The sequence below is a fragment of the Antennarius striatus genome, chromosome 13, assembly GCF_040054535.1.
Source record: "Antennarius striatus isolate MH-2024 chromosome 13, ASM4005453v1, whole genome shotgun sequence".
Lineage (NCBI taxonomy): Eukaryota > Metazoa > Chordata > Actinopteri > Lophiiformes > Antennariidae > Antennarius > Antennarius striatus.
In genome coordinates, this window is record NC_090788.1 from 1,348,016 (window position 1) to 1,374,993 (window position 26,978).

General features: G+C 45.9%; 1 protein-coding gene across 7 annotated transcripts in view; it reads left to right on the forward strand.

Annotated features, from left to right (window-relative positions):
• Nucleotides 1–12,803: 12,803 nt before the first annotated feature.
• auts2a (activator of transcription and developmental regulator AUTS2 a) overlaps nt 12,804–26,978 on the forward strand; it is a 204,713-nt gene continuing 190,538 nt past the window's right edge. For 3 of the 7 annotated variants that reach the window (XM_068330572.1, XM_068330571.1, XM_068330573.1), the window contains exons 1-2: nt 12,836–13,011; nt 14,917–15,609. In XM_068330572.1, coding sequence (XP_068186673.1) covers nt 15,322–15,609 — 288 coding nt within the window. In that variant the 5' untranslated portion in view covers nt 12,836–13,011; nt 14,917–15,321. Of the gene's footprint in view, nt 13,012–14,279; nt 15,610–26,978 lie in introns of those variants that run through there. The other 4 variants (XM_068330568.1, XM_068330575.1, XM_068330569.1 and 1 more) reach the window with 3 other exon arrangements.

Below are 26,978 nucleotides of genomic sequence, written 5' to 3' on the forward strand. Positions count from 1 at the left end.
GTAAACAGGAGTAAAAATTATGGAAAAAGAAGTCTTGAAGAATTACTTAGTTTAGGCTTCAGGATGTCAAAAAGAATTGCTTAAAAAAATGAAAGAAGAATCTATTTCTCAAACCAAATTTGCGGAACTAGCTACGAAACAAGAGCTAATGCTAATGTAGCGTTATTGATGCGCCAGAGTTGCTTCAGCCTTGGCTAACACGATATTTTAAGCTTACTCCGTTGTGACCTTAACATGACCTGTCAGACGCAATTTCTGCTAAGCTAACATGCTAGCATCAGAGACCGACACCTTAGAGAGGAGCTACAGCTAGTAGCTAGCTAATTTTTTTTTAACATGACTGTTTCCTGCAGGCTTTTTCTTTGTTTCTAAACACGGCGTTGTCTTTGGTCCATCGCGGCCCCAATCGATTCCGACGTCACCAACGGATTTGTGACTCCCCCTCGACTCAGTTTCCCGCCATCGGGAACGGCATCCGTCAGACCGAAAGCACCGAAAATAAAGTGGGTGGACGTTTCCCCGGAGGGTCGCTCCATATTCATGACGCCCCTCGGCGTCGCCTGTCAGGCAGACGGGCGTTTAACACATGAAAGAAGCAGCTGTAGCGTGTCAGACGTGTGTCTATTCCTCTGATTCGTTCTGCGAATGTCGATGACACGCTGCTATTTATCAGAGGGGGAGGCCGAACCCCCCCCCCCCCCCCCCAGCGGCGGGAAACCACTTAATAAAGCGTTGTTGTTGTTGTCGTCTCTGAGTGATATTCACACAACATTTGATCCTTCCCCCCCTCACGTGATGTCATCGCAGGAGTGGCGGGACGCCGCATCGCACCGGCTTGCCGTCACGCCGCGTGATTTTACGGCCTGATGCAAACGATAACTTTGATGTGACCGCGGCGGTATGAATAATGCATTTCATGAATGAACGATCAGGGGGAATACTGAAGGTTGGGTAGAGTTTATAAAGCAACATGTGGCAGACGGGGGGTAGAAAGCAAGAGCGAATCAAGTGAAAGGGGCGGCGGCCGTGGCGGCCTGGCGTCCCTCTCCTGTTTACCTCCCGCCAGCTTGTCTGATGCCCCAAACCAGGTTTGATTTAATCTTCTGCAGCTTTTTCAAATTTAATGCGAGTCCATATGATGCGCTTAGCGCGCCGCAGAAAGCTAGCGCTGCATCAATAGCAACGAGCGTCGTAACAGAACCAGCCTGCCAATGAGCTTCGAGTTATCAGACAGGCTTGATAGCCTTAAATGTCAATTCTCATCCATTCATGCAACATGTGCTATTATGGGATAGCAGTGAATGCTAAAAAAAATTCAAAAAGGTCCTTTTGTGGAACTAGCTACGATACAAGCGCTGTCTGTTTTGACCTTATTCATGAGCTGTCAGACACAGTTTCTATTAAGCTAACATGTTAGCGTCAGAGATTGACAACTTAGAGAGGAGCTCTACTCGACTTTTTTTAAAATCATGTTTGTTTCTTGCGGGATTTTACTTTTGTTTCTGAACACGCTGACATAGCATCATAGCATCATCCGTTTTCAAATATTAGCAAAGCCACTGCTAATGCTAGCGCAGCGAGCAGATCCCATTAGTGTGTCGACAAATTGTTGAACAAAACGTTCCTCGTTTAACCTCGACTTTGCGCCCACAGCCAGTTCTTAATTGTTTTATATAGATTGGGTTAGCATTTTGTGTTAGCATTAGCAGTGGGTGAGGGCTGAATCTTGAATTCCAGCGAAAGACGATATACAAACCATTTGAATAGTCATTAGAATCTTTAACATTGACCCCAGATGCATTATGGGATGTCATATTCTGTACATCACTGACAAAGCTAATATAAGTCCATGCTAAACTTAGCATAATCAGAGCATTTAACTAGCCTCAGGAGCGACGGACTAGCAATAGCGCCGTTTTTGCAGAAGTGGCGACACCTGGAAATGTCCAGACCCTTGACTGGGGGCCGTCCCAGACAGACAGGAAGTCGCTATCTGACGTTGTGTTCGTTCTGACATGTCATTCGTCTGGGGAGCCTGTGGGAGGCGGCTCAGGTACGACACCCAACCAGAAGCCGCGACGCTGACCTGGGGGGGGGCGGAGACACAACACGCTGAGCTTCAGAGAACTGGAGAATCAAGGCCCCCCAGGCAAAGACTGGACACACTATGTCTTAAAAAGATGACATTGGTTACGCTCTATAGAGGCTCTCTTGACGTTTGCTAGCACTAAACGCTAACGGTTATCTGCTAGGAGGGGCTGTACCCATGATGCTTTGCTTGCTTTTCCTTCAAGTGCATTGAAATCTGTGAAAACCTGCATGTTTTGTTTTTTTGTGCAGCATCTGAACGTGATCTGGTTTCATTTTATCAACAGATTTGGGTTCAGAGGGACGAAGCATCCTTGCATTTTTTTGACGCATCAGCAAAAATGGATGATTGAACGGACGTTTGATGACAAATCGATTCCCCGTCGCTATGGTTACAGTTTGTTTCATCTCTTCAGGCGTCAAACGTTTGCTTCATCTGCTTTGTGTTTTCATGGGTGAACATTTAAATCTTGTTCTTCATCGCTCTTCATCACTCCGTCGTCTGGAGCTGAGGCGATTGTCGTGATGTGAGAAAATAAATAAGTAATTATGATCAATAAATAAGTTATTAGCTTAAATATCTGCGTTTTAAATCTGCGCTAACCCTGCTGTCGAGCCACGCGCCGGGTAGGAAGTCGCTCCCGCTGAAACGTGTGATGAATCACACCTGGAAATGAAAAAAGGAAGAATTACCCCCCCCCCCCGCTCTGCGAACATCTCTCTGATGATGATGATGTTTCCTTTTCTTACATCTTCCTCCACACGAAGGCCCCCGGGGCCCCAAACGTTGTGAGAATAAATAAAAGGTGGATTTCCGCCGCTTCCGGGGACGACGTACGTTAAACGTCGTGGTGGCGGTTTGAACTCTGAGCTCTCTAATGTGTTCCCGGGGAGGCCACCCCCCACCCCCACCCACACTTGAGACGACAAAGACGGTGGATGAAATGTGAATAAATTAGGAGGGAGCCGCCGTGTTGATGCTGCAGGAGATAACCTGGGAAAGTGGTGAGAGAATATTGGAATGGTTCCCTGAGGGGGGGGCAGGTGAGCCAAAGCAAACTATTCATCTTTGCACCTTTAAACAGGGCGGAGGTGTGATATGAGCTCAGGGCCCGTAGACGGGGATTTATTCTCATCGTCTCCCCCTTCGGGTTATTTCTGCTCTGCCTGGTTTTTTTATTTTATTCCTCTTCCTTCAGGTGGAATCGAGGACCCGTCTAAACTCAGAAGGACCCATCTAAACGCAGAAGGACCCGTCCAAACGCAGAAGGACCCATCTAAACATAGACAAAAAAGAAAAGACGGACGCATCCGTCATCCTCTAGAATAAAAGCCGGAATGTCTCATTAAACGACAACCAAAATGCAAATAACTTGAGGAAGGGAGAGCTGATCAATAATTCATGAATGGTTCCCGTCGGCAACAACAACAAATCAATAACACGCCTCGTCCTGATTCCCACCTCGGGCGGCGGCGAACAATAAAAACGCAAAATAAAGTAAAGAACAAGTTTACGTCCGCGGATGAGAATCCTAATGGCGACCCGGTGTCGTCATGGCAACCAGAAGAATCGAAGAAGTTCCACTTGATGCAGAACGGGGACGCTACATGTGGTTAGCGTGCACAAGCTAACTGCTCACCTGGGGCCTTTTTGATCCCTCCCTCTACCTCCCTCTGATAGCTGGATGGTCGTCTTCAGAGGACGCTGGCGGCGGCAGCATCCGTCAAAGAGAACGGGATGTTTCTCCAGGAGTCTGATTAGGGTCTGATTCCATTTCTTTTCCCTTGTTTTTCAGGATGTTTTTCCACATATGGAGCAGAGTTCCAACCAGGTCATGTGCATTTCCAGATCCGACGATGGAGCTGGCGTACATCAGGGTTTTAAAAATCCACGTGACGAAACCCCGACAGGTATTTTCATTCCTGACTTCTGTTTGTTTCAGGGATGTTGCATCATGTGTGCAGGCGTGCAAATCTACATCCGTGCTTTACATCCGTGACGCGTTCAGATCCGCATCCTGATGTTTTAGATTTCATCCGCTGAGTTTCCTTTTCTTGGAAACCTGAAAAACAAAAACACCCAGAATGCATCCCAGAAGAAACAAATTCCAGTTTAAATGTATGAAAAATGACTCATGTCTTTCTGAAACCTGGAAAAATTGGGTTCATTATTTCCTGGAGTATTATTTTGGTGTTTTTAATCAAATCTGAGGCAGGAGAAATAAAAGAATGTCAACACGTTTCAAAAAGCGCTTTTATCGAGGGTAGATCAAGTAGATATTTAATCTCACGCTAATAGAAAATCAATCGCCGAACGCGCCGGATTCTGTTTGTTTTCCTCGCTGTCGCGCGCTGACATTTACAGCTACGCGTGGAGCTATTATCGCTTCGTTTGCATCCCGACTGCATCTTTTATCCAACCTTGTCTCGTTTGATCATTGACATTTATCTCTATTTCAAGTCCAAACATGAGATCGGCACAAAAAAAAAATGGCGGGATGGCCACGCCCACGCCCACCAACATAGCACGTTAGCGTTCCGCCGCCAAAAAACCGACACGCATCACCGATTTGTCAAACAAACCACTTCCTGTGAAGCGCGTTAAAAGAATTTGTTTCTCCTTGTGTGTTGTGTTGAACCCCCCCCCTTTTTTTTTTATTTTAGTTTTTTTTTTTTATAAGCCCTCAATTCCCAAACAAAGCTGCGTCTTTGACAGCTCCAGACGCACTTTTCTTCTCCCGCTCCGAAGCGAGGCGCCGTCGACAGACGTTTATGCATGAGCTTCGTTACGGCGGGAAACATGGCTTCGTTCCCGCCGCTTTGTTTCCTCGTCTGTCACCCCCCCCCACGCACACACACACACACACACACACACACACACACACACACATACCCCCACCTGTCTCCTTCTGCCACTATCTCCCTCCGACATAGCTCATTACGTTAGCTGGGTTGCGTCGTTAGCATACACACACACACACACACACACACACCTGGCTCATTGGGCTGTACCTGTCACACACTCCGGGGGGGGGCGGGGGCTGTTCCTGAACAGACAGGCAGTGTCATGCGTGGCGTTGTAATTGCAATGAAGGGATCATTTGACAGCACCTCGGTTATGATAGCTTACATTTCTCTCCTTCTCCCAGAATCCTTAGAGTGACGTGTGAACACAGACGTATAGACACGCAAAACAAGACGCCGGCGCCGCCTTGGCGGGGGCTTCCCCCCTCAGATCTAAACGGTGTTCAGAAAAATCGCAAGAGACATTAGGAGATTTTTTTTGTCTCCGCCTCTCTCCAGTTCACCTGTGTAACAGGTGTGAAAGGGGGCGGGGTCCACTCTCTCCTCAAAAACCAATGAGAAGAACTTCAAATGTTCTGAATCGTGTGCATCTCATAAATAGTCACACCGCGAGATAATTCAGCGGAGGATAATTTTGTCGAGACAGATTTTAAAAATGTATTTGATTATTTATTTTTAATTTTAATAAATAAATAAATAAATAAATAAATGTAGTTATTTTTATTTAAAAATAAATATATAAATGTATTTATTTTAAGAAAAAAATAAATACATGTAATTATTTTTTAAATATGAATAAATAAATAAAATTATGAGACAGATTTTAATAATAATTCATCATTCAGGTTTCTACAAACCCCTTATTTTTTAAAAATGCCAGCGTTCCGTCGCAGGAGGACTGGAAGGATGAGGCTCGCATTCCAAAACCAAACTTTTTTACACTGTTGCATGTTTTCTGTCAGGTTCTGCTGAAGGACACGGATGAAACTGAATAAAACATGACTGACATCTGAGGACAGGAAGGGAAAATGTGTATATTTTTTAAAATATCCACCTTTGCTTGTTTGTTACCGTGGAGGAAAGGGATGGAGGGAAATCCCAGGGAGGAAGACCTGAGATTTGCTCGTCTACTTTCCCTTGTTGATCACTCCTTCCCTCCATCATCAACTTTCCATCCTTCATTTCCTCCTTTCCTCTTCTGCTGCCTCGTTATTTCCTCTCCCCCTTCAACCCCCAAACGGTATATGATGTATGGTTTTACCTCTCGACCTCCGTCAGATCCCACTGAAGCCGAAGTCGTGACCTCGGATGGAGCGACGGCGTAACGTCTCACAGACGTACGAGTCGATGTTTGCCGCCGCGGGGATTTAGAAAAGATGAACGAGCAGTTGGAAGTGAAAACGGAAACGTCTGTTTTCTGTACAGATGGTTGTGATCACAGGCGGCTGTCATCGAGACGGTTGCCACGTCAACAAGTAGGACGACATCATCGTTCAAACTCAGCTGACTCGAGACAAAACGGTCGAGAATGAGAATGACAGATCTTTTTTTTTTAACTTTCTCTCCAACTTAGAGCTAAAAATCCATTTATCTCCCTTTTCCTGTTTATCCATCTTGTGTTTTATAGATTTGGGCTGAATGTAATGGAGTTAGATAATAAACAAAGAAGAAAAATAGATGACAAACACCAGAAACACACAAGTAGTCAAAGAGAATTACTCTGATGGAAGGGGGTTCCACCCAGAATCTGATTCTAAATAATTAATTTTTTTTAAATTTCTTTTTTGCTCATGAAACAGTAACAGTTGCAGATGTTTCTGTTTCTTTATTTCCTTTATCATGATAAAGGTAATAAAGGTGTGTTTTTTATTAGCTGTGAAAAATGAAATTTCCCTTATTTTCTCTAACGCTTCGGACACGTTATATAATTTAATAATTAAAAATGTTAACTAACCATTGATTTATTTAAGAACATTGACAGAAATGAACTGTGAGGATCTCGGTTTGAGGCTCCTTTTGGAATGAGATTGATAAACTCATTCCAAAAGGAGTGTGTTTGTGTTGTTGTGTCGATCAATGCTACGCTACGTTTAGCTCCAATCGATTGATTTTCCCTCCTATTGGAACATGATTTCATGTCTTGATGCTTTTGGATGTAAGAGTTTTTAATCTCTACTTCTAGGCTTTGATTTTCACAAAGGATTTCATGTCTTTGGTCTTTTTTCTTTGCTGTAATTTTTCACAGAGGCTTCAGTCACAAACGGTTTAAACAAACGACGACTGTCTTTGAGCTTTTTTTTAATAAACATTCTGCGATACGGTGGCCAAGAAATCACTTCCTTTCTTTGTTTTGGCTGCTCGGCTGTTTTGTCAGGTGATGATGAATAATTCTTATAATGAACACTGAGCTTCCTGTCTGTCTTCCTGAATTTCCTCTTGATGATTAATAAACTATTTATCCATCTATTGGAAAATTGACAGCGCCCAATCAGAATCAGTCTGACTGCTGGCTCCGACCCTGAAGCCTCGTCCCTTCTCCGTCCCACGCAACTCAAATTTAATTTGTGTTGAGTGAAGTTCCGTCAGTTTGCATTAGTCGTAATTTGAAAGTTTGATTCTGAATCATTTGTTCTCTAGACGACGATTCCGATTTCAGTGGACTGTGTTTGTTGGAGTGGATCAGCTGATTCTCCACGAACCTCGACATGTTTTAGATTCTTTACAAGCGTCGACATCCGACTAAATCGACAGATATACTCTCCATAAATTCCAGCAGACCATGACCTTAATGAGTCTAACGCTATCACACAATATCTATTCACATATAAGAGCCCATTTGGCAATTTCCATCAGCTATTGGGACTCCTCTGCTCGGTATCTACATTCCATCTCGCATCGCCGTGACAACATCACTCTGAAAGGGATGCGGCGCTGAATGGAAGCACGGCACCATAAAGTTATTATTCAGATCTGCGTGTCGTCAGTAATTTTAAAGCAGCGTCCACAGCTTTATTAAACTTATTCAAACCTATTTCTATCTCGTGGGCAGTGGTTCAAATATTTTACTCCGGTCGTTTGTCAGGGATTTGTGTGAAAAAGGAGAAGAGACGAAACATTTAAAGGTGGTTCCTGCACAGAGAATTTAAAATCCTTTTTAGATGAAATCAGACTATCTGCTTCGATCAATAGACGCGTTTTTCTTTTGAAAAAATCAGGAAATTGTAGAAATCAAGGCTCTCATTTGTCTGTTAGCATTGCTAGTAGATGAGACCGGGTCTATTAACTGATGAATCTCCTTCATTTTTAACCTATTTATATCAATTTTGTCATTTTATGAGATGAAACTTAATTTCCCGCTGCTTTTACGAGGATTGATGAAGTCGTTCTCCCGCTGTGTGGCCGGTCGATGCCCATTAGCTCGTAGCGTCCGCCGCTAAACAGATACGTCTGTCGTTTCCATGTGGACATTTTGCATCCTTTTTGTCATCGGTAAATCGAATCCTCAGAGGATTTCGCGGCGCGGGGATCATCCGTCCGAATCCTCGGTAACAAAACCTTAATAATAACGTTAGCGGTACGAGGGGCGTCCCCAGGGGTTCTCCTCTAGCCGGCTACGTTTGTGGGACCCCAGTTGCTGCACAGGCCATTGTTTTTTATTGCCGCTAACAGTTTGCATATTTATATTACCTTGTGTGTTTATGGGCAGCCAGTGAAACACATGTTGTAAAGGAAGCGTCACCCCTGTGGTTCCATTCTGATGACGCTGGCTCCTTCAGTAATGGACTCGCTCCGCTGGGGGGGCCACTAAATTAACGACTGTAAAACGACTCTTCTCCCATAATGCAAGCCGGCAACAGCGACAGGAAGGGGGGGAGGAAGGAGAATCTGATGGAGTTCCTGGTTTACTCACCTCCCTCCTTCCTTATCCTGTCGTTTTACCAGCCATCTATCGCCCCCCCCCCCCCACAACACGAAACCTCTTCTCCTGTCATTTTGTCTTTTACAATCCACTTCATTTGGAGGCTTACCGATTCTATTAGGGTGATCTTGTGTGCATTGGATGGTCGCTGCAGAGGGAGGGGGAGGGAGGGGGAGGGATGTCTGGGAACGGCCAACGAGCCCTTAATGCTAATAAACAAGCTCCACTCGCCTCCCCCCACCCCACCCCCCCACCCCACCCTGTGAGATGGGAGGGAGACGGGATCGAGTAATTGGAAAATAGCCCTGCCTCCCTTCCTAGAAAGCCCTCCTCACCCTTTACGAACCCACCCTCGCCCCCCCCCAATGTCGTGGCGTGACCCGACCACGCCCCTCTGCACAACGACAAACAAGGACGGCGTTTTAAAAATCTAGACGAAAAGCATCTCGGTTACCCGGACTTCAGGAGTATGTATGAAGAGGAGGAGACGGCAAGGTTAAGCAAAGGACGCTGGGTAATATACGAGTGGCTCCGTGACACGCCGTCTACAAATCAAGAGGGGGGGAGGTTGTGGGTTCGGTGGGAGATGCTCGCGGCGACCCAACAAAAACCTGAAGAATCCAGGTTTTACACCTGCTAGCAGGAGCGTAGCCCCCCTCCAACACCAACCCCAACGCCCCCTCCTCACAACCCTGCAAGACTCCACCGTGATGTAATCGAAACCACATGCTCGCATCAGGCCCCCGGTCGTATGTAACGTGTGCGTAAATCATTCTTTCATCTCCAGTGGTTGAACTCCGTGTTGAGCTTGTCGTCTCATGAATTAGTCAGATCCCGACGTCGGAGAGGATCGCTGTTTTTTTTTTGCTGTCGTTTTCAGCATTCCTTCCCCTCAGTTGAGGAGCGTATCGGGGCCATTTGATCTACGCTCGAGATAAACGTGCCCTGTTTGATCTACACTCAGTATGATCAAACATCGCAGCGTTTGATCTATGCTCAAGGTAAATGTGGTGCGATTGATCTACGCCTGAGGTAAGCTTGGCGTTTGATCTACGCTCGAGGTAGACATGGTGAAACGAGGCCGTCTGATCTACGCTCGAGGTAAACATGGCGCATTTGATCTACGCCCTAGGTAAACATGGCGCCGTTTGATCTACACTTGAGATAAACATTGCAACGCGAAACATTTGATCTACGCTCAAGGTAAACATGGCATGTTTGATATACGTTCGAGGTAAACACGGCGCCGTTTGATCTACGCTTGAGATAAACATTGCGACGTGGCACATTTGATCTACGCTCAAAGTAAACATGACGATGCGGTGGCGGCGAGCCACTTTGTTTCCATCTCATATCTTGTCCTCCAGATTATATTCGGAATTTATTTCAGTTTATTTGCTCAGACGACAGACAGGGAAGCACTTCTAGGGGATGGGGTGGCGGGGGTGTGGGGGGGGGGCGCTTTAGTGATAACTGCATAAACTAGTGAATATAAGAGGACGCAGCAGTGGATAATCTCTGGGAGGTTTAATATGCAGTGAAAGGTTCTTTCTGCCACCGCATTAATCATCCCAGGATATTCTGGCTCATTAATATGCATTCCTTTAAAAAAAAAACTTAGCTTGACTTCTTATTTTAAAGAATTATTAAAACTGAAGCAGGGGAGAAGCTGAACGCAGCGTTCCTGTAAGAACTGACGCCCGAAAGGTCGTAAGACGTTATAATTACAGTATAGATTTGATGGAGTCATGAATTTTGCATTCCTGTCATCATCTCCTGGGTTGTAGCCCCCACCGCTAACAGAGAATACCTTAGCATAGCCACAGGATTATGCTGCCCCCTTCAGTTCTGGAGCTGATTTCTGGCTTTTTGTCAATCCTGCATAATCAATCGTTTTCCTTTAAGGGTAGACTGATTTTTATCAGAACCGGTGCTCAAGAACAAAAGTCAGGCCCTGAGACTCACTTTACAGGCTTTCGCCACTTCATGAATATGAAATTTATGTGTTTTCGAGCCGCTCAAGTCCTCGATGAAGGCTGTTAACGTCATCTAATGATATTAATCTAACGCCAAAGAGCAAAGTGAGATGAATAGATAGTGACCTTTCAATCAAGACGCTTCCGGAAAGGAATATTTATCCGTCAGTGGTTTTTATCTCCACTGACGGCGCCGGTAATAAAAGTTATTATCAGACCCTTAGAAGGAGAAAATTCCTCCTATCGCCGACTAAAAATCTCTGTCGCTTTAAGTAGCCGACAATTGGACTCCTGTACACAAGTGTCATCCCATCACAGTCCTGACAAGCAGAGATAACAATGATGAAGATGAACACAAATACGATAAAAGAAAAGCGCGGCGCCCGGCAGGTGTGACATCACACGGGGGATGTGTGGATCTCCACCATCTGCCGTCTGCGGAGTGGGGGGGGGGGGGGCAGAAGGAACCGAGCGCCGCGATTCTGACTCGGCTTTTCACGACGAACAACGGCAGATGTGCGCTTTTGTTTATTTCCAAGGCAACAAAAGTTAAATAACGCAGAGATTTACGTCTCTGGGAAACGTTTGGACTCAAAGGAACGTCTGAGGTGTCCCTGAACGCACCGCGAGCCTCGACTGGAGGTGAACTTTGTCACAAGGACGCACTTCTTGAAAGATGAGACGGGGTCAAGTGTGCCTTTGTCCTCTTTCCAACTCCTAGACATTGTTCTCGCGAGCTCAGGGTGGGGGGGTCTCTGGGATTTGAGGCACTTAAAGTCTTTGCTGCATCTTTAAACCAGCCCACCCATGGAGGACCAATCCGCTGCCATGCCGGAGTATATGTGGAGCTCTGCCCCAAATTCGGGCAATATCGGCGTCCAGTTGGCGGTACGGAGACTGCGGGTTCGACAGGCTCTTATTAACCCCTCCCCCACTGATTGATTGTTATTCATACACCTACTGTTCAAGATATTCCCACAGTTTGATCATCATGAGGCCAGGCAATGTTGGCGTGATTTCTGGTATTTCCGTTCCAACGTCAAGTTGAAGAACCCAATCGGTGACTCGACAATACCCAACGATGCTCCATCATCAAGACATTGGTCAATCTCATTCTGGTCCCGGAGACGACGCTTTTTGATGACGACGCCGTACAGCCTGAGTAAACTAATCTCCTGGAAGCAGACGCCGCTGGAAAATCGCAAAGGCCTTTTTTCCCGTGCAAATGACGCATTCTCTGAATTTTGAGGAAGCACGGTCTCTCATGAACACGATTCCATCGGAAAGGGCGACGCAATCTCTGGCAGTCCATCGCGCTTAGCCCGAACCTGTCGCCTCATGTTTGATGCATCGAGACGGAAACGAGCGTTAGCGTTTTTAAGCGATTGGCATTTGTCATCCGCAACTTTTCACTTGTGCACACCTGTAACGATCGCCGGCGTCTGAGGCGCCGCTGAACCGACTCTGAGAGTTGAGGAAACGCTAGCTGAGACAAGAGGCGATGTTTACCCACCACCTGGGGCCCCCGAGGCAAAGTCTTTCCATGTTACGAAAAATGCTAACACCTGAGCGAAGGCGTGCAGCTACCTGGGGCGTCAGAGGAGAGATTGAACCCAAATGACCCGGATGACGTCGACTGGCGACAGCGGCAGAACACACACGTGTCATTAAAGCGATCAAAAATAATTTACTAACTAAAAGGGAACGGTCTGACTTCAACATCTCTCCTCTCTCTTTACAATCATTTCCCATCATTCATGAGACGCTTTCTTAGCTTCTGTCAGATCTTTATTCCAAACTTCTCTCTCACTTCAACTAAATAAAAGAAAAGCAAAACTACAGCAGCCGACAGGGGTCATCCGGATTCCCATTCCTGGAGAACAAGCTGGTGGAAACCGGCTTCATCCGGATTCTCCTCATCGGAACTCCAAGCTTTTTTCGCACTATTTGCGCCGAGGAGGAGGAGGCGCGCAGCCTTGTAAAGCGGCACTGCGGCATCGCCGTATCACTGCGCCCCGGTCCCCCCTTCCTTCACCGGGATCCTGAAGCTCCGGTCTGTGGTGGGGGGAGAGAGGGAGAGAGAGGAGGAGAGACCCTGTGGTTTGGCTTTGCGGGATCTATTTTGCAGCTCCAGACCTTCTTGTGCGTGATCTGTTTTTTTTTTTTAAATAGTGACCGGAGGGCCTGCAACTTATCCGGACCCGTCCCCCCCCACTCGCAAGGGTTTGCATTTCTTCGTTTTGCATGACGTGTCTTGGAAGGAAAAGAGAGAGAGAGTGGAGAGAGAGAGAAAGAGAGAGAGAGAGAGCCTGGCTTTTGTTGTGGTAAAATGACGCTCGGAGAACCGGAGAACCGGAGCGGGAGGCAGCGCCGCTCCGCCGCCGCTCCGCCGCCGTCGTTGCGCGCAGGACGGGATCAGAGCTCCGCAGATCTCCGCTGACAGCGCAGACAGACAAAAAAAAAAAAGAAAGACAAAAAAAAAGGGGGGACCGTGAGCGGAGACGAGGATAAGAGAGTCTTTCTGAGCCGGAAAGAAGCCGGAAAGAAGCCGGGGCGAGTGCTAGAATTCAGTTTGTCTCCAGTGCGCGGCGCGGCGTGTGCGGGGCCGTGCGTGCAGTTTGCGTGTGATTGGAATGAGTGGCAACAGGGCATCAGGTTATGAGGACTGTTAGAGGTGGATTTTTTTTGGGGGGGGGGGGGGGTGCACGGATTGGATGTCTGTGGAAGGTGCAGGCAATTGCTGCCTTTGTTGATTAGACCCCCCCCTCCTTTTTATTGTGTGCATTTAAAAAAAAAAAGGTACGGGGTGGCATTTGGGACATGCATGCTGCAGAACACCCCCCCCCTAAAAAAAACGAGCGTCACCCCTCCCTCCCTTCCTGGAGGAGAGGATGTAAAGTTGATGATGATGCTGGTTCGATCTGGTTGGGGGGGTTGCTTGCCCCAGCATGCGGTTTTGTTGATCCAGGTCTCTTCTACACCAAATAGAAAAGCCGTGTCTATGACGTCACATGTGTGAATTGGTACCCTAACCCCAATCAGGGGCATTGATGTGTGTTGTTACCCCTCTGCCGGTGACTTTCCGGGCCTAGAACCTGCCTCCATCCTGACAGGATGGACAAGCTGTTGAATGTAGATCAGAACTCCGCCAGACAGTGAAGCTCTCGCCCTGCTGAGCTCGGCGTTTTAAATGGACTTGACATTGTGGTAATTTCTTTGGAGTGCGTAAAAAAACCTCAAGGACGTCTCTCCGTTCAGTTCAGACCCGCTTCATTCATGAAAGACAGATATTATTGCTGTAATGTGAGGATATCTATTAGCTGTTGGAGTGGCGTTTAATGACCGGGGTGATCTGGAGGCTGGTTCTCATCCTCATCCTCATCCTGGTTTTTTTTTTTTTTTGATGGATGTCTACAAGTCTCATCTCATAAAAGCCTCAACTTGTTCTCAAACGTGTTAAATCAGGCGTGTTGGGTTCAATGTCATCAGGAAAGATTGATATATTCTGAGCCTCAGGAGACATTTAGCAAAGATAAATTAAAACAACGAGGAGGTTTTAGCTCGTTCCATTTTCTATTCACACGTGTTGGTGTTTCACCGGTGGTGCTAAAAGGGGAAAACTCTGTCTAAAAGACTCGAGATGGTTGAAAAAAAATCTTTATTTGTTTGGATTGAATGCTTTATTTTGATGCAGGTTTTATTCTAGGCCTCCGCGCGCTGCTTGAAATCACCTGGAATCGAGTCAAAGCTAATTCACGTTGGCTTCTTTTTGAATTCCGGTCCAGCTTTGAAACAATTGAATAATTCAAGAGACAGTTTTAAGTTACAAACTTTGGCAAAAGCTTCAGACTCCCTAGTAAAAAAAAAAAGCTTCTACACATAATCGTCTCATCTCGGGGGGGGGGGCGCTTTAATAACCTGGCAGGGAAAAGACGGCGGGAAAATATGGCGGGCAGATGAGGCCGTCGTCGCCCTGATAAAACATTCGTCTTACATAATGAACGGCGACGGCCTTCTGCGGGCCGGGCGCCACCTGTTGGAAAAGAACTCATTGATTACGTGCATAGTTAAACTTGCTGTGTGAACCCGTTGCAAACGTGTGCCCTCTTTTCTGTGTCCACCTTACAGGAAGGAAGCGTTTGCTGTCACTGTTGGGTGAAGACTATCAAGATCGCCCAGGAATACGAAAGATGTGGAGTCACCTGGTCGACTTGCCGTGGCGGGACGCGTTCACCGAACAGATATTTGCTTTGACTTGAAAAGATCTTCCTCCTGGTGGAATGGACGACTTTGGCGGGAACATGTTTAATATTTCCTTTCACGACTTCATTGCTGGATTTGATGGACCGCCATAGTGGTCCTTGGTTCTTCTGCGACTTTTGTGCAACTTTTATTCCCCGTGAAAGGATTTGTTCGTTGGATATTACATGGTCACCTTGGATTTAACATTAACGTTTTGTTGGGATACCGTAGAGATTCTACGGTAACGGAATTACCAATAAAGTTTTGTTTCCGAGACGAGGGTCTACCCGGATGTTCCCCATGAAGGACATGGACGGCCCTCGATCCAGCGGCCTTCGCAAGAAGCGGAAGTCCCGATCGGCACGGAATCGAGAGAGGAGCTCCAATGGGATCAGGAACAACCACGTCAAGGGCCCAATTTTCCGCTTCTCCTCCGACTCGGAGCGGGAGGGCGACAGGGAGCCCTCATCGTCCCGACCTCGGCCCCCGCGAAGGAAACGAAAGGAGTCTACTTCCGCTGAAGAGGACATCATCGACGGCTTCTCCATCACTGGCTTCGTGTCCCTGGAGGCACTAGAGGTAGGTTTCAACAACCCAGAATTAAATTGTCTTGTCAGATTCCTGCTTGGAAACCTCTTGACTCGATGTGTTTACGATTGTGTGCCTCTAAGCGAACCGGCCCTGCCTTCGGGTCGCCCCTGCGAGTTGACGTTGAACAGATGTAGCTTTAAACGCAGAGCTGCAGACAGAGATTACTGTCTTTACCGCCGCAGACAGGCTGTTGTTTTGCTCGGCTTTTGTTCCCACACTAGTTTCCCAGCAAAGCCTTAGTTACACCAGATGAGGGATGTTTGGCTCGGGGTGTAGTGGCTGTTGTGCCTTTGTACACTCTGGAGTGAAAAAGCAATTTCATCCGTGTTACAGCAGTTTATTCAGAGTGAGAGTAATTTATTGTGCACCGGCTATCCATTTTCCTTGGAATGAAAACAGGCCGCCTTCCAACATTACAGCTCTGAATTATGACTTGCGAGAGCAATTGCTTTTATATGCAAGGTGCAACTGCTACGATTTCTGCGATGGCGACTTGCTGATGGGGAGAAAATTAAAAGAAAGGTATGGCGGTGAGGCTACGTCCTCCGTAAAGGCCTCCTGCACTCATTGTGCGTATCGATGGCGGCGATGAATAGCGCTGTCGACCGCATCCCCAAGAAATCTTCCCAAAACTGTTCATACAGTATGCGATTTGCGTAATTCATCCCCCGTCGTCTCCACTTCCATTGAGGAATGTGAGGTTGTTCTTTTCTTCCTGCTCGGGAAACGGGATCTGTTAATATTTCATCGGAAGTCGCGGCTTTTTCTTGTCTCCACAAGGTTGGGTTGTCCGTTGACATCAAAGCCTGACATGCAAGTATAAATTATGCGGCGTGATGCTAATATCTCGCTAGCTCTGTTTGTCAGTCAGGTCAACACTTCCTCAGGAGTTGTTATTCTTTAGCTTGTTTCCTCCGCTGGGATGGTTGTTAACATTCACCACCCGCATCTCCTCTTTCGGATTGACCTTCTCTGTTTCCAGCGCCGCTATTTACTGTTTGAGTGTCGGTTTCGACGGCAAATCGGAAATCACCGCCGGGAAGTTTAAAGTGACGAGCTCTCGAGTTTTTTAAGGCTAAACGAATGAAAAAAACAAACATCTTACATAACCCACGAATGGATGTACAAGCATCTATCCTTAAAAAGGTTTTGCTGCAGTTTAATATTTCATGACATCAAAGCCGCTTCCATTTGTTTTCTAGTGCGGGGATGTCAGGATGATAGTGTCGGACTTTCTAATCAAAAATCCAAACTGTGATGCATCGGTTTGTGAACATGAACTGAATAGAAAGGCTGGTGGAAAAGAATGGAATCCATATAAATATTTATCGGCATTTCATCGCGTTTTTTTTTCCCGGCCAAGCTTTTCCAGTCAGACAAATTGGATAAAAATAAAAATGAGCTGCAGAATCAAACATGACATCGATGTAATTTTGAAGATATTTAAAAAAACGACACCTAGCTTGTCAGGGAGTTTAAGGATGGGAGGAAAACAACTTCAGCGCGAATGCGAACTCACGGAATGTCTGAGTGACAGGACTCGTGTGAATGCAGTAATTGTGGAATGTGAAGGGAGATAATGTCAGGTATTACTCCATCCAGGTGTCGGAAAGAGCTTTAAATAGAGACATTCGCTTCAAATGTACCAACAGCCTCGATAGCAGAAGCTGTAGCGGTGATTCATGTTTGTGAGCGTGTGCGATACGTGGAAGAAGGATCCGGGCGATGAGCGGGTCAGGAGAACTCCTTCCGTCGCGCTTCCAAACCCTTTTGCCCCGATTGACGTGGTGCGAAAATAAAACCGCTTGTTTCACCTGAAGGTTGTCAGGAAATAGAAGACAGACGCCTCAGTGTGTCATTTAGTCCGATAAAACCCAAGGATAATGTTTCGTAGAAGAACAAATTTGGCTTTATAGGTCAGTTTTTGGCATGTTTTAAGGGAAATAATAAATATTAAACTCCACTGTGGGACGCTGGAGGCTGAAAGAGCAAAGCCTGCAACCGAAAGGTCAACGGTTCAGATGTCTGGATGGGTCTTGAAGCTTTTAGCCTCGATTTAGAATGACACCCCAGCCCCCCCAACCACCACAGAAAACCTGCCTGGATGTGACCTGAAGGTGAATCAGAGACATGATGCCGCAGGTTAAATACTGTCAACACTCAAAGACACCTTCGTCATCATTCCGTTGAAAGATGATCGTTTATTATTGACGATTTTATCTCTTTAACTGAATCCAGTTTACTCTGAGAATGCTGGGAAATCTGTAGAGATCAAGACTTAACAGATCTTTTCATTTCACTGCCTCCACTGTTTAAATAATTGGATTTCTGTTTATTCAGTATTTCTCAGCATCCTCTCTCGACTCTCTCATCCTCCTTCCTTGTAATCGTTTGGTGAGATTTTTCCTTTTTTTGCTGCACTTTTTTCGTGGAAAGTGTGTTTACCTCTGTTCCCGCCACACAATTATAAACCGACTCTAGAAAGAATGATAGCAGGTTAGCACTAGCCGGTCATGCCCGTGCTTGCTAATATTGTTGTATATCCTGTCCTCTTACTTGACCAATCATCTTCGTATTGCCGCTCTTTGGCGTTTCCCGTCTCTCCGATCAGGATCGATTAGCGTCCGTCTACCAACTTCATTTAACGAAGAATACTTTTATGTTAGCGCAAGAGCTAAGCAATGCCAAGTATGTGCAGGAGGCCGATCTTTCCTCCCTGAAGAAGTCGACGCGTCGCTCCGAGGCGATGTTGTTGCCTCTAATTGCATCTGTTTGTTCAGGGTTAGCAGGTTTAATGGGTTTGAATGCAGCAGCTATGTATTTATTATGAGCTAATCATGCTAATAGCAGGGCTGAGGCATTACATTACCCAGCCTGGCTTTTTATGTCACTCCTAAGTCTTTCGCTTCCAACAGGGAGAGAAATGACTGAGACGTCTGGAGTGGAGTTTATTCATTGCGCCGAGAGCAGAGCGGCGGTTTGCAGACGGGTTTTATGGAGGAGCGAGCAGCGACGTTTTACAACACTTGAAGAAATTGTTAAATTGTCGAGCGACTTATCCTCTAAAACCTTTTCTGGTGTTCAACGAATTCAGAATGTTTCCTGAAACCCGCTGTTCTTTAACTCTCGCAGCATCTCTCCCTCTTCCCTGGCAGGTTGACGGCGGTCGAACACGAGGTCGCCTCGGTTAGATTAACGTGACGAACGACAACAAAAGCGGCGCCGTAGAAACCAGATGCGTTTACATTTAAGAGTACAGGGAGTACAGGAGACCCTGCCGGGTTCGTCCTTCCTTTCTCCAGACGGAATTTGATTGTCCGCCGTAATGAAGAGGAGCGAGGACATTCACCAGACGCGCAGGAAGTCAGCGCGTACGTCGCCACATATGGACACGAACAGAGAGGACACCAACAGTGTGGAGTAATCCTTTATATCCAATCAAACGGCCCCCGTTATGAATGGCTACCCCAGATAGGGGTCATTTAACGCTAAAAACAACCAATAATAACCCGCTTTTCAGCTCATGAGGTCGCATTTAACATTTGACCGACAAAGAGCGAGGAAATTAGCGATCGATCGGCTTTGATGTCTTTCATTGAGGGATTTTTACACCACGCAGACATAAAGAGGTAAGAAAGTAGATATCTGCTGGGGTGGAATGTTTTCAGTTTGTTCCAATCAGATGCTTCTTTCTCCGCTGCACTCATCCGTTGTTTGATTTTAAGCTAGGGCAAATGTGTCAAACTCAAGGCCCGGGGGCCAAATGTGGCCCGCCACATCATTTTATGTGGCCCGCAAGAGCATAAAAGGTCAAAAGTGTACATTTCCCACAATGCAGCCCATTTTAACTCGTGACAAAACATTTTGAACAAAGTTAATGTCCTAGCTTGTGTTTGATGTTATTTTTCTTTATTGATTGATAGTTTGATCCTTGACTTACGGAGTTCTGTGGGTTTAAGACCCTGACAAATTAAAAGGATTTATGTTATAACATTTTTTTTCTGTACAACTTTAATGAATCATTAACAAATTATTTTACATTAAGGAGTAGTTACATTTATTAGTCACATCTGGCCCTTTGAGGACAGACGTTATGCTGATGTGGCCCTCGGTGAAAATGAGTTTGACCCCCCCCGAGCTAGGACTTCACATCTGCTGTGGAGTCGGTCAAGCAACTTAACTCAGAGGTGAAGTGGCGTTGAGACTGGAGGCTGGAGGCCGGAGGTGGTGAAGTGTTGGGTTAAACCGGATGATAACAGGCCCATTGATGATTTGTCAACCCTTCAAATAACAAATAATGGCCGGCTAATTAATGGCTATTGACATTTAAATTGGTGCTGAAGTCAAACGAACAGGTCCCCGGCCTCGGCTTAGCGGATCAACCGCGTTCATTACGCGAACAAAAGCCGACGCTCTCATCTCGCGCCAAATGAAGTTGACAAATTATCATTTCCAGTCTGGTGTTTTTCTCTCATCTGGTTCGTGGGATGAAGCTGTCGGCTCGCCAGCATCCGCAAAAAACAATTGATTTTCTTTGGCACGGCCCGCAGAAATCTGCCTGGAGGAGGACTCGTAAGTGCAGGAAGAGAGGAGCGCATTGATCGCTGCTTCATCGCAAGAAAGACACTAATGTGAAATCAAACGTATCGACAGCTTGTTTCCCAAAGAGCTGAGAAAAAGTGACATTTCAAACAATTAAGACATAAATATCAAACGCGGTTTTCTTTCTTCCCGTCGTGTTCGACGAGCGGCACTCTCCTCACGCTGGGCTGCCATGACGGATATCTCTGTCTTGCTGGATAATACCTCTTTTCCAGCCTTTTAATTAATTTTCCACCTTCCACGTATGTATTTATTCCGCTCTCTTGGCAGCGATGGCACGTATTCATTCAGCTGCGTTTTGGAGCTGTCAGGATGATGCATGGCGCGCATTAATACGCTTTGACAGGCCGGCGACGGACACGTTAATGAAATAAGGTGTCATCTCTGGAAGCTAAAACAACCTGTCCGGGTTAGATCATCTCTGATTTGGGAATTGTGGATGGATCCTAACGACTCACACCTGATTGAACCGATGTAGATTCATCAGATGTAGTAATTATTCTAGAGAGGAGATGTAGTCTTTCATTAAGGGCCCTGTTTGAAGCCTCATTGATCTTTCTGCTAATCGACCGCTGAAGAAAACGGTCTATTGTGCTGCTAGCCTCGGATACATGCAGATTAATTTGTAAAAGTTAACACGTCTCTGTTAGCATCATTCAGCACAGATGCTATCTTAACCCGCGGATTTGTCTTTTTCTTTCTCTTTTCCTTCCATTGTGCTAAATGACCTTAGCTGCAGCACAGTCTGAATTTAAGAAGTATATTTGGTTCCAATGCAGAGTTTTTACTTTCTTGAACTTCTACATCACATGTGTCAAACTCAAGGCCCCGGGGGCAAAATGTGGCCCTCCACATCATTTTCGGTGGATCACGAGAGAATAAAAGGTCAGAATGTCTAACAATAAATAGCTCAAGTGTCTACAATTCCAACAATGCAGTAATTCAGCCGATTCTAACATTGATGTTTTGAACAAAGTTAATGTCCTAACTTTGATCCTTCATCAATCAAGGGTCAATCTATTCATTGATAGTTTGATCCTTGATTGATGAAGTTCTGTTTGCTTAATAACATGACAAATGGATTTATGTCACAACAGAGAAACAAGCAAACATGTTTTTTTCTGTGCAACTGTAATGTTTGTAACTTGAATAAGTAACAATTTATTCAAGTTACAAACATTACAGTTAAATAATGTTAAATAATTTGTTACTTGATTAAGAAACACATTATTTAAAAGTTATTTAACATTAAAGAGTAGATAAATTTATTTTCCATTACATTGAGTTACATTTAGTTACATTTATTAGTTACATCTGGCCGTCTGAGGACAGCCGTGATGCTGACGTGGCCGTCGGTGAAAATGAGTTGTGTCCACTTCCTGTTTTGAACTGATGAACACATGTCTGCCGTTGCAGAGATTTGTGAGCGACAAGCGATATCAGCGAGCGCTCCAGTCCTCCATCGGCTCACGTCTACATTAACGGCTAATCCTCGGCTAATGGAAGAGCCGGAGCGGCTGGAGAACATTGGATTAACGATTCCACCTCTTTAAGAGCAAAACTCTGCCTGACACTCGTTAATGTAGGACAGCGCTCTGAAACAACGCCGTTGTGTTCATCCTTATCTGAGTATTAACGCCGTGGCAAATCACATTTACGTCCTAATATAATCATAAAATAAATAAAAGAAAATTCCCCGCCTGCTCAGCCCACACCGTTTCCTTTTCGTCTTTCATCTTTATCTTTATTCTGAGATTCTAAAATGTCACGTCTGAAGTGGAGTCGCACCTTTTCTTTACCGCGTGACGACCCCATGACGACGCGTTCCGAAGCTGTTTTTTTTCCCCCCCACTTGAGAATAAACCCTTTTCATCCCTATCCGCACGGTGAATGCTAATGGAATGTGTTAGCGCGTTAGCTGGCGCGTACCTTAGCACCGCTGGGCCCGTTGACTTCCCGCCGGACCCCCGCTGAGATCTCCACCTGCAGCTCCCAACCCTTTCATCCCTCCTCTTTTTTTCTGATCCCTCTTTCAAACCCAGCCAACCTGCCGTCGTTTCATTTCCATGCGCCGCCGTTCCTGTGCTCGCAGATAAGCTTCTCCTCAGTACCTGTTTCAAATTTTTTTATTTTTTCCCGCATGAGCCGAAATGCCAACCCGTCACACACGTTTGTCTATTATGTAGGAAATTGAAGCGTTTCACATCGGCTGATATTAATACCCAACAATTTGTTTTCCTCCCCGTCTCTTTGGCAATCGGCAGGCGTGACTGTGTAGCACGGGATGTTGCTGCGTGTTTTCCAGGTCAAATGATGCTGAAATGCTAATTAAAGGCTCGGTGGCGGTGTCTCAGTGTGATGGCATCCATCTGGCTCGGTTTCTGCTTCATAAAGACTTCCGTTTTATTTATTCAACCCTAAAGGTCATTTTCTTCTCTGCATACATACCTTAACTGACACAACCTTCTGTAAAAGGTCCATTCTGCATCCGTGTTCTTTGTCGAGTTGGCCTTGGATGTTACCTTTCAGGTGTTTCCAAGAAAAGACGGAACGTCTTTATCCTTGATTTGTCTTTATTATCCGTTATTAACAGTTACTTCACGATGACGTCAGTTCATCTTTCCATATGGATGAGTGAAAAAACTCTTGGTTGAGGTCACTGCATGTCAAGCGTCCTTGGTTTGTTCTGCTCTTTGCTAACAAGCTACAAGGCTTGCATTAATAAATCATCGCCGCTCAGACAGAAGAGTATTGCAGGTCTTAAATAAATTATCTGTAAGATTATGGAAAGACGTCGTCGAGACAAGTCTGTGAAGACTTTATCGCTCCGGTACTAAGATTGCCCGGATTGGATTTGCGACATCCCAGAGCTTTTGACGTCGACGTGCGTTTCCTGTGATTGAGCGTAACGCTACACACGCCGTTGTATCTCGTTTGGATGTTTACACGGTTGGAATATTAAGCCAGAGAATCTCGGAGAGGCGTGAATGACAGTAATGCTTCCTTTGAAAGGCGTGAGTCCCGTGACAAACGCTCTTCTTAGGAATTCCTGACAAGGAATGGCAGTGTGGTGGGGGGGCCGTCTTCCTGGTATTTATGTTGGGTGTCTGCCAATGCAAAAACACTCACGGCTAATGGGCACGGCCCATCTTTCTGCACAGGATCGTTATTTATGTCATCCACAAGAACGGGATCCATCGCTTCTGATTTCTTGATGTCACCATTTTCACGTCACTGCTCTGACTGGTCCTTTAATCAACACTCGTAGGCACGGCGGCGGTGTCTGACTTTATGCATACTCTATATCTATGTTTGAAATTGATTAGATTCAGCCCCCAGCGGGATGAAAGCAAACACGCCTCAGACGGGACTCATTAATGGGTTTTATGTGAAGTCGTAACACGGCGGAGCGCAAACAAACACATCGAGGTTTCGCCAAGACCTTTGATTCGTCTACCCGTTGAATGATTGAGCATCAGAGCGGCACGACGCCGCCACAGCTGGTTCAAGGCCTCTGCCGCCGCCCTGCTTTCATCTTCACGAGCTGGGTCTGACTCTGAAACGGGCGTGAGGAGTAGGCGAACAGGTGGAGAACAGGTGGATGTCGGAAATGTGCACTTGATTAATGAGACGAAGGAGTGAACATGTGGTTTTTGTGTTGTTTCAGCAGCTTGAAAAGGCTTATAAGCCCCTCCTATTTCTTCTAAGTCACCAAGATGGTGACCAATCAGAGACGTGTGCATTTATATTTAGCTGCTATGCAAATGTTCAAGGCTATCAAGACCGTCAAGACTATCAAGACCATCAAGACCATCAAGACTATCAAGACCATCAAGACTATCAAGACTATGAAGACCATCAAGACCATCAAGACTATCAAGACTATGAAGACCATCAAGACGATATCAAGACTATCCAACATCTTAAAATGAAACTTGTGAATCGATTTTCTGCCTTTTTTACTCTGTTTGAGGCAAAGCTTCCAGAATTTGCCGCCTGACTCTTTCCTGGACAAAACAAAATGTTTTGAAATGGTTTGCATCGATTGCTGTCGGAAATGTTTTGGATGATTTAAGTTAACAACCCTGGGAAAAAAAAAAAGAGTTGGACTAAAACGATGTTGATTTGACATATTTCTGGGAGAAATTCAACGAGCCTCATTTTGTTTTGCTGCAATTATGTTCCATTATGCTCCAAAATAGGACTGTTGGAAACCAGTTAACCGCCTATTAAAGGACAAATCATCAGCACGACGCCTGGAAAGACTGACTTGTTGTTTTCTGGTTCTAATTGGGAATAACTGCGACGTAATCAATACATAAAATGTGTGTGTGGACACGAATGTGTGTTCCACTCAGAGAGAGAGTATTCAGCTGTGTTAGACAGATGGAAAATATACATCATGGTTCATGCGAGAGGGAAAAGACTCTGAAAGCCAGATGGATCTGGAGCGTCTTCCCGATGAGGACAGTTGTTTTCCGACTCGTCTGCAGGGAAAAGAGAAAAGAACGCCGGATTCCGACAACATCGCATCTGCAAGCAAGCCGCACATCTTAAGAGAAGCCACCGTGGATTAGCGTTAGCCCAAGGAAGACTTTGCTGTGATTTTGTTACAACAACAGTCGTATTTAGCTGTACAGTTTTTATTTATTAGATTCCTCTTCGCTTCGCTCTGCAGTCGTGTTTTGGTAGATTTGTGTAGCGACCGTAGAGCCAATTATGCGGCATGACGTAGTGAGATGTAGCATTGCTGGATGACCCTGGAGTACAAAAGAAATGCTTTACTCTGGCTCAAACTCAAGGCCTGGGGGCCACATGTGGCCCGCCACATCATTTTTTGTGGCCTGCAAGAGCATAAAAGGTCAGAGTGTGTAAAAATTTTTTGCAAAATGCTTGGAATTAGCATTTTTGTCACGAGAAGTTTGCTGATACCAACTGAATTAGCATTAGCAAGTTAGCATGCATGGAAAAAAACTGCCAATTCAATCTGTGAGAACAATCTCCTTGAGGTAAAACTCCTTGACTCTTGTCGTTATACCTGATGACGAAGCGTTCGCTCAACCCGAACCAATGCTGTTCCATCAATGGCGTGCCGCAGGCGTTTAAGAAAAGCTGCTCTTATGTAAATATCATGTTTATTTTTGTCGATTCAGCACATCCCGGGGTGTGTACACAGCTTTTAAACACACACCGTCACGCAAGGGAGGGTTTACGGATGGCTTTAGCTCTCGCGGCTAATAGCGGGCTATAGGTTGTAGTGTAGGAGCGGTGGGCGGAAGCGGCCGCGGGCGATCCATCCATCCATCAGGGTTTATGTTCCCCGTAATAGTCGGCCGTGTTTTCTGCCATCTCTGCGCTTTCGCCGTCATGCGTGATGTAATCGCCCGAGGCTGACAGTCGCACAGATGGCGTGTTAGTCCAGCAGAAGCCTCTCCGGTCGAATTTGTCAGGTTTGACACGCTGCCGGTGATTCAGTCGTCTCGGGCCCCGGCCTTCCTTTGTCGATCCACTCAACGGCGTTTCTGAGTCGCCTTCATGGTGACTTCATGGTGGATGTGAGTTTTTCCTCACAAGTGAAGCAGAGTTAAAGGGTTTCTTTTCCACTTTTCCCACAAAAAACTCTCTAATTTGACAAACAGGTGATTAAAGTCGTGACTTTTTCCCGTCATCCATCAACGCCAGCTCCTTTTTTTGATCCGTTTAACAGTCGCCGCCTCATTTTGTAAAACTTAAGCTGACGTCTGTAAAGGTCTTGTTGCCGGATCCAAAGACTCATTTTGTGTTTTGTCAGGGAAAAAAATGGTTGTCATGGAAATAAACAAAACAAAAACACAGCAATCAAAATATTTTCTTTGTTTGCTCAACAATTCGAGCGTACGAACCACTTACTATTTTTAGTTGTCGGTAATTTGCTGGTCTGTTGCTGATTTGACGTCTTTGCATAAATTGCTGTGCTTCAGCTTCAATTTCGGCTCTGAGATGATCAATCAGCTCTGAGTGTGTGTTTGTGTGTGTGTGTGTGTGTGTGTGTGTGTGTGTGTGTGTGTGTGTGTGTGTGTGTGTGCGTGTGTGTGTGTCAGGCCGCCACTGTCAAGGATTGACACACACATGTAGTCACTGTTGTTGTTTTGCGAGGCAGCGGAACAATCAGCGTTGGAGAGACTCTTGCGTCAATTCTGGTTCAGACTGAACCTCATGATGGAAAGTTATTGACGAGTCAGCGTGACTTGTTCCGTCACAGACGTGATGATGCGATAATAACAAGATTAAATTAATAATTCTGGGAAAATCGAAGGATTCTAATCAGCGGAAGTCTTCATGCTTCGTCCGTTCAGTCGCATGATGTTAAAAATGCCCGCTGACTTGACCACATGACCACTCACCCAACTAGTCGTTGTTAGGTTGCTGATTGGTCGATTGCTCCAGGCCCGACCCGTTCTTACGCTCCTGTGTGGGACTAGATACAACAACGTTTTGCTAGGGCGATGCTACAAACGTGTGACTTCCTGTTCCCTCCCAGCTTCACGTTACTTCCCTTACAAGTATTTGCTGAATCGGTGTGTCTGGAGCGCCACTTCACACCCACTGGAACGCGTCTGCTTCCACGCCCCCCCAGGTGCTTGACATTCGATGAGGCAGCTGGCCCGCCGCCACGTGCAGCGGGGGCCGTTTAGCTCGGTGGCCGCTAACGGAGCGCGCTGTTGGCGTGAACGCACCGCCGCTCCTCACACCTCCCAGAGATCAGCGGGGGGCGG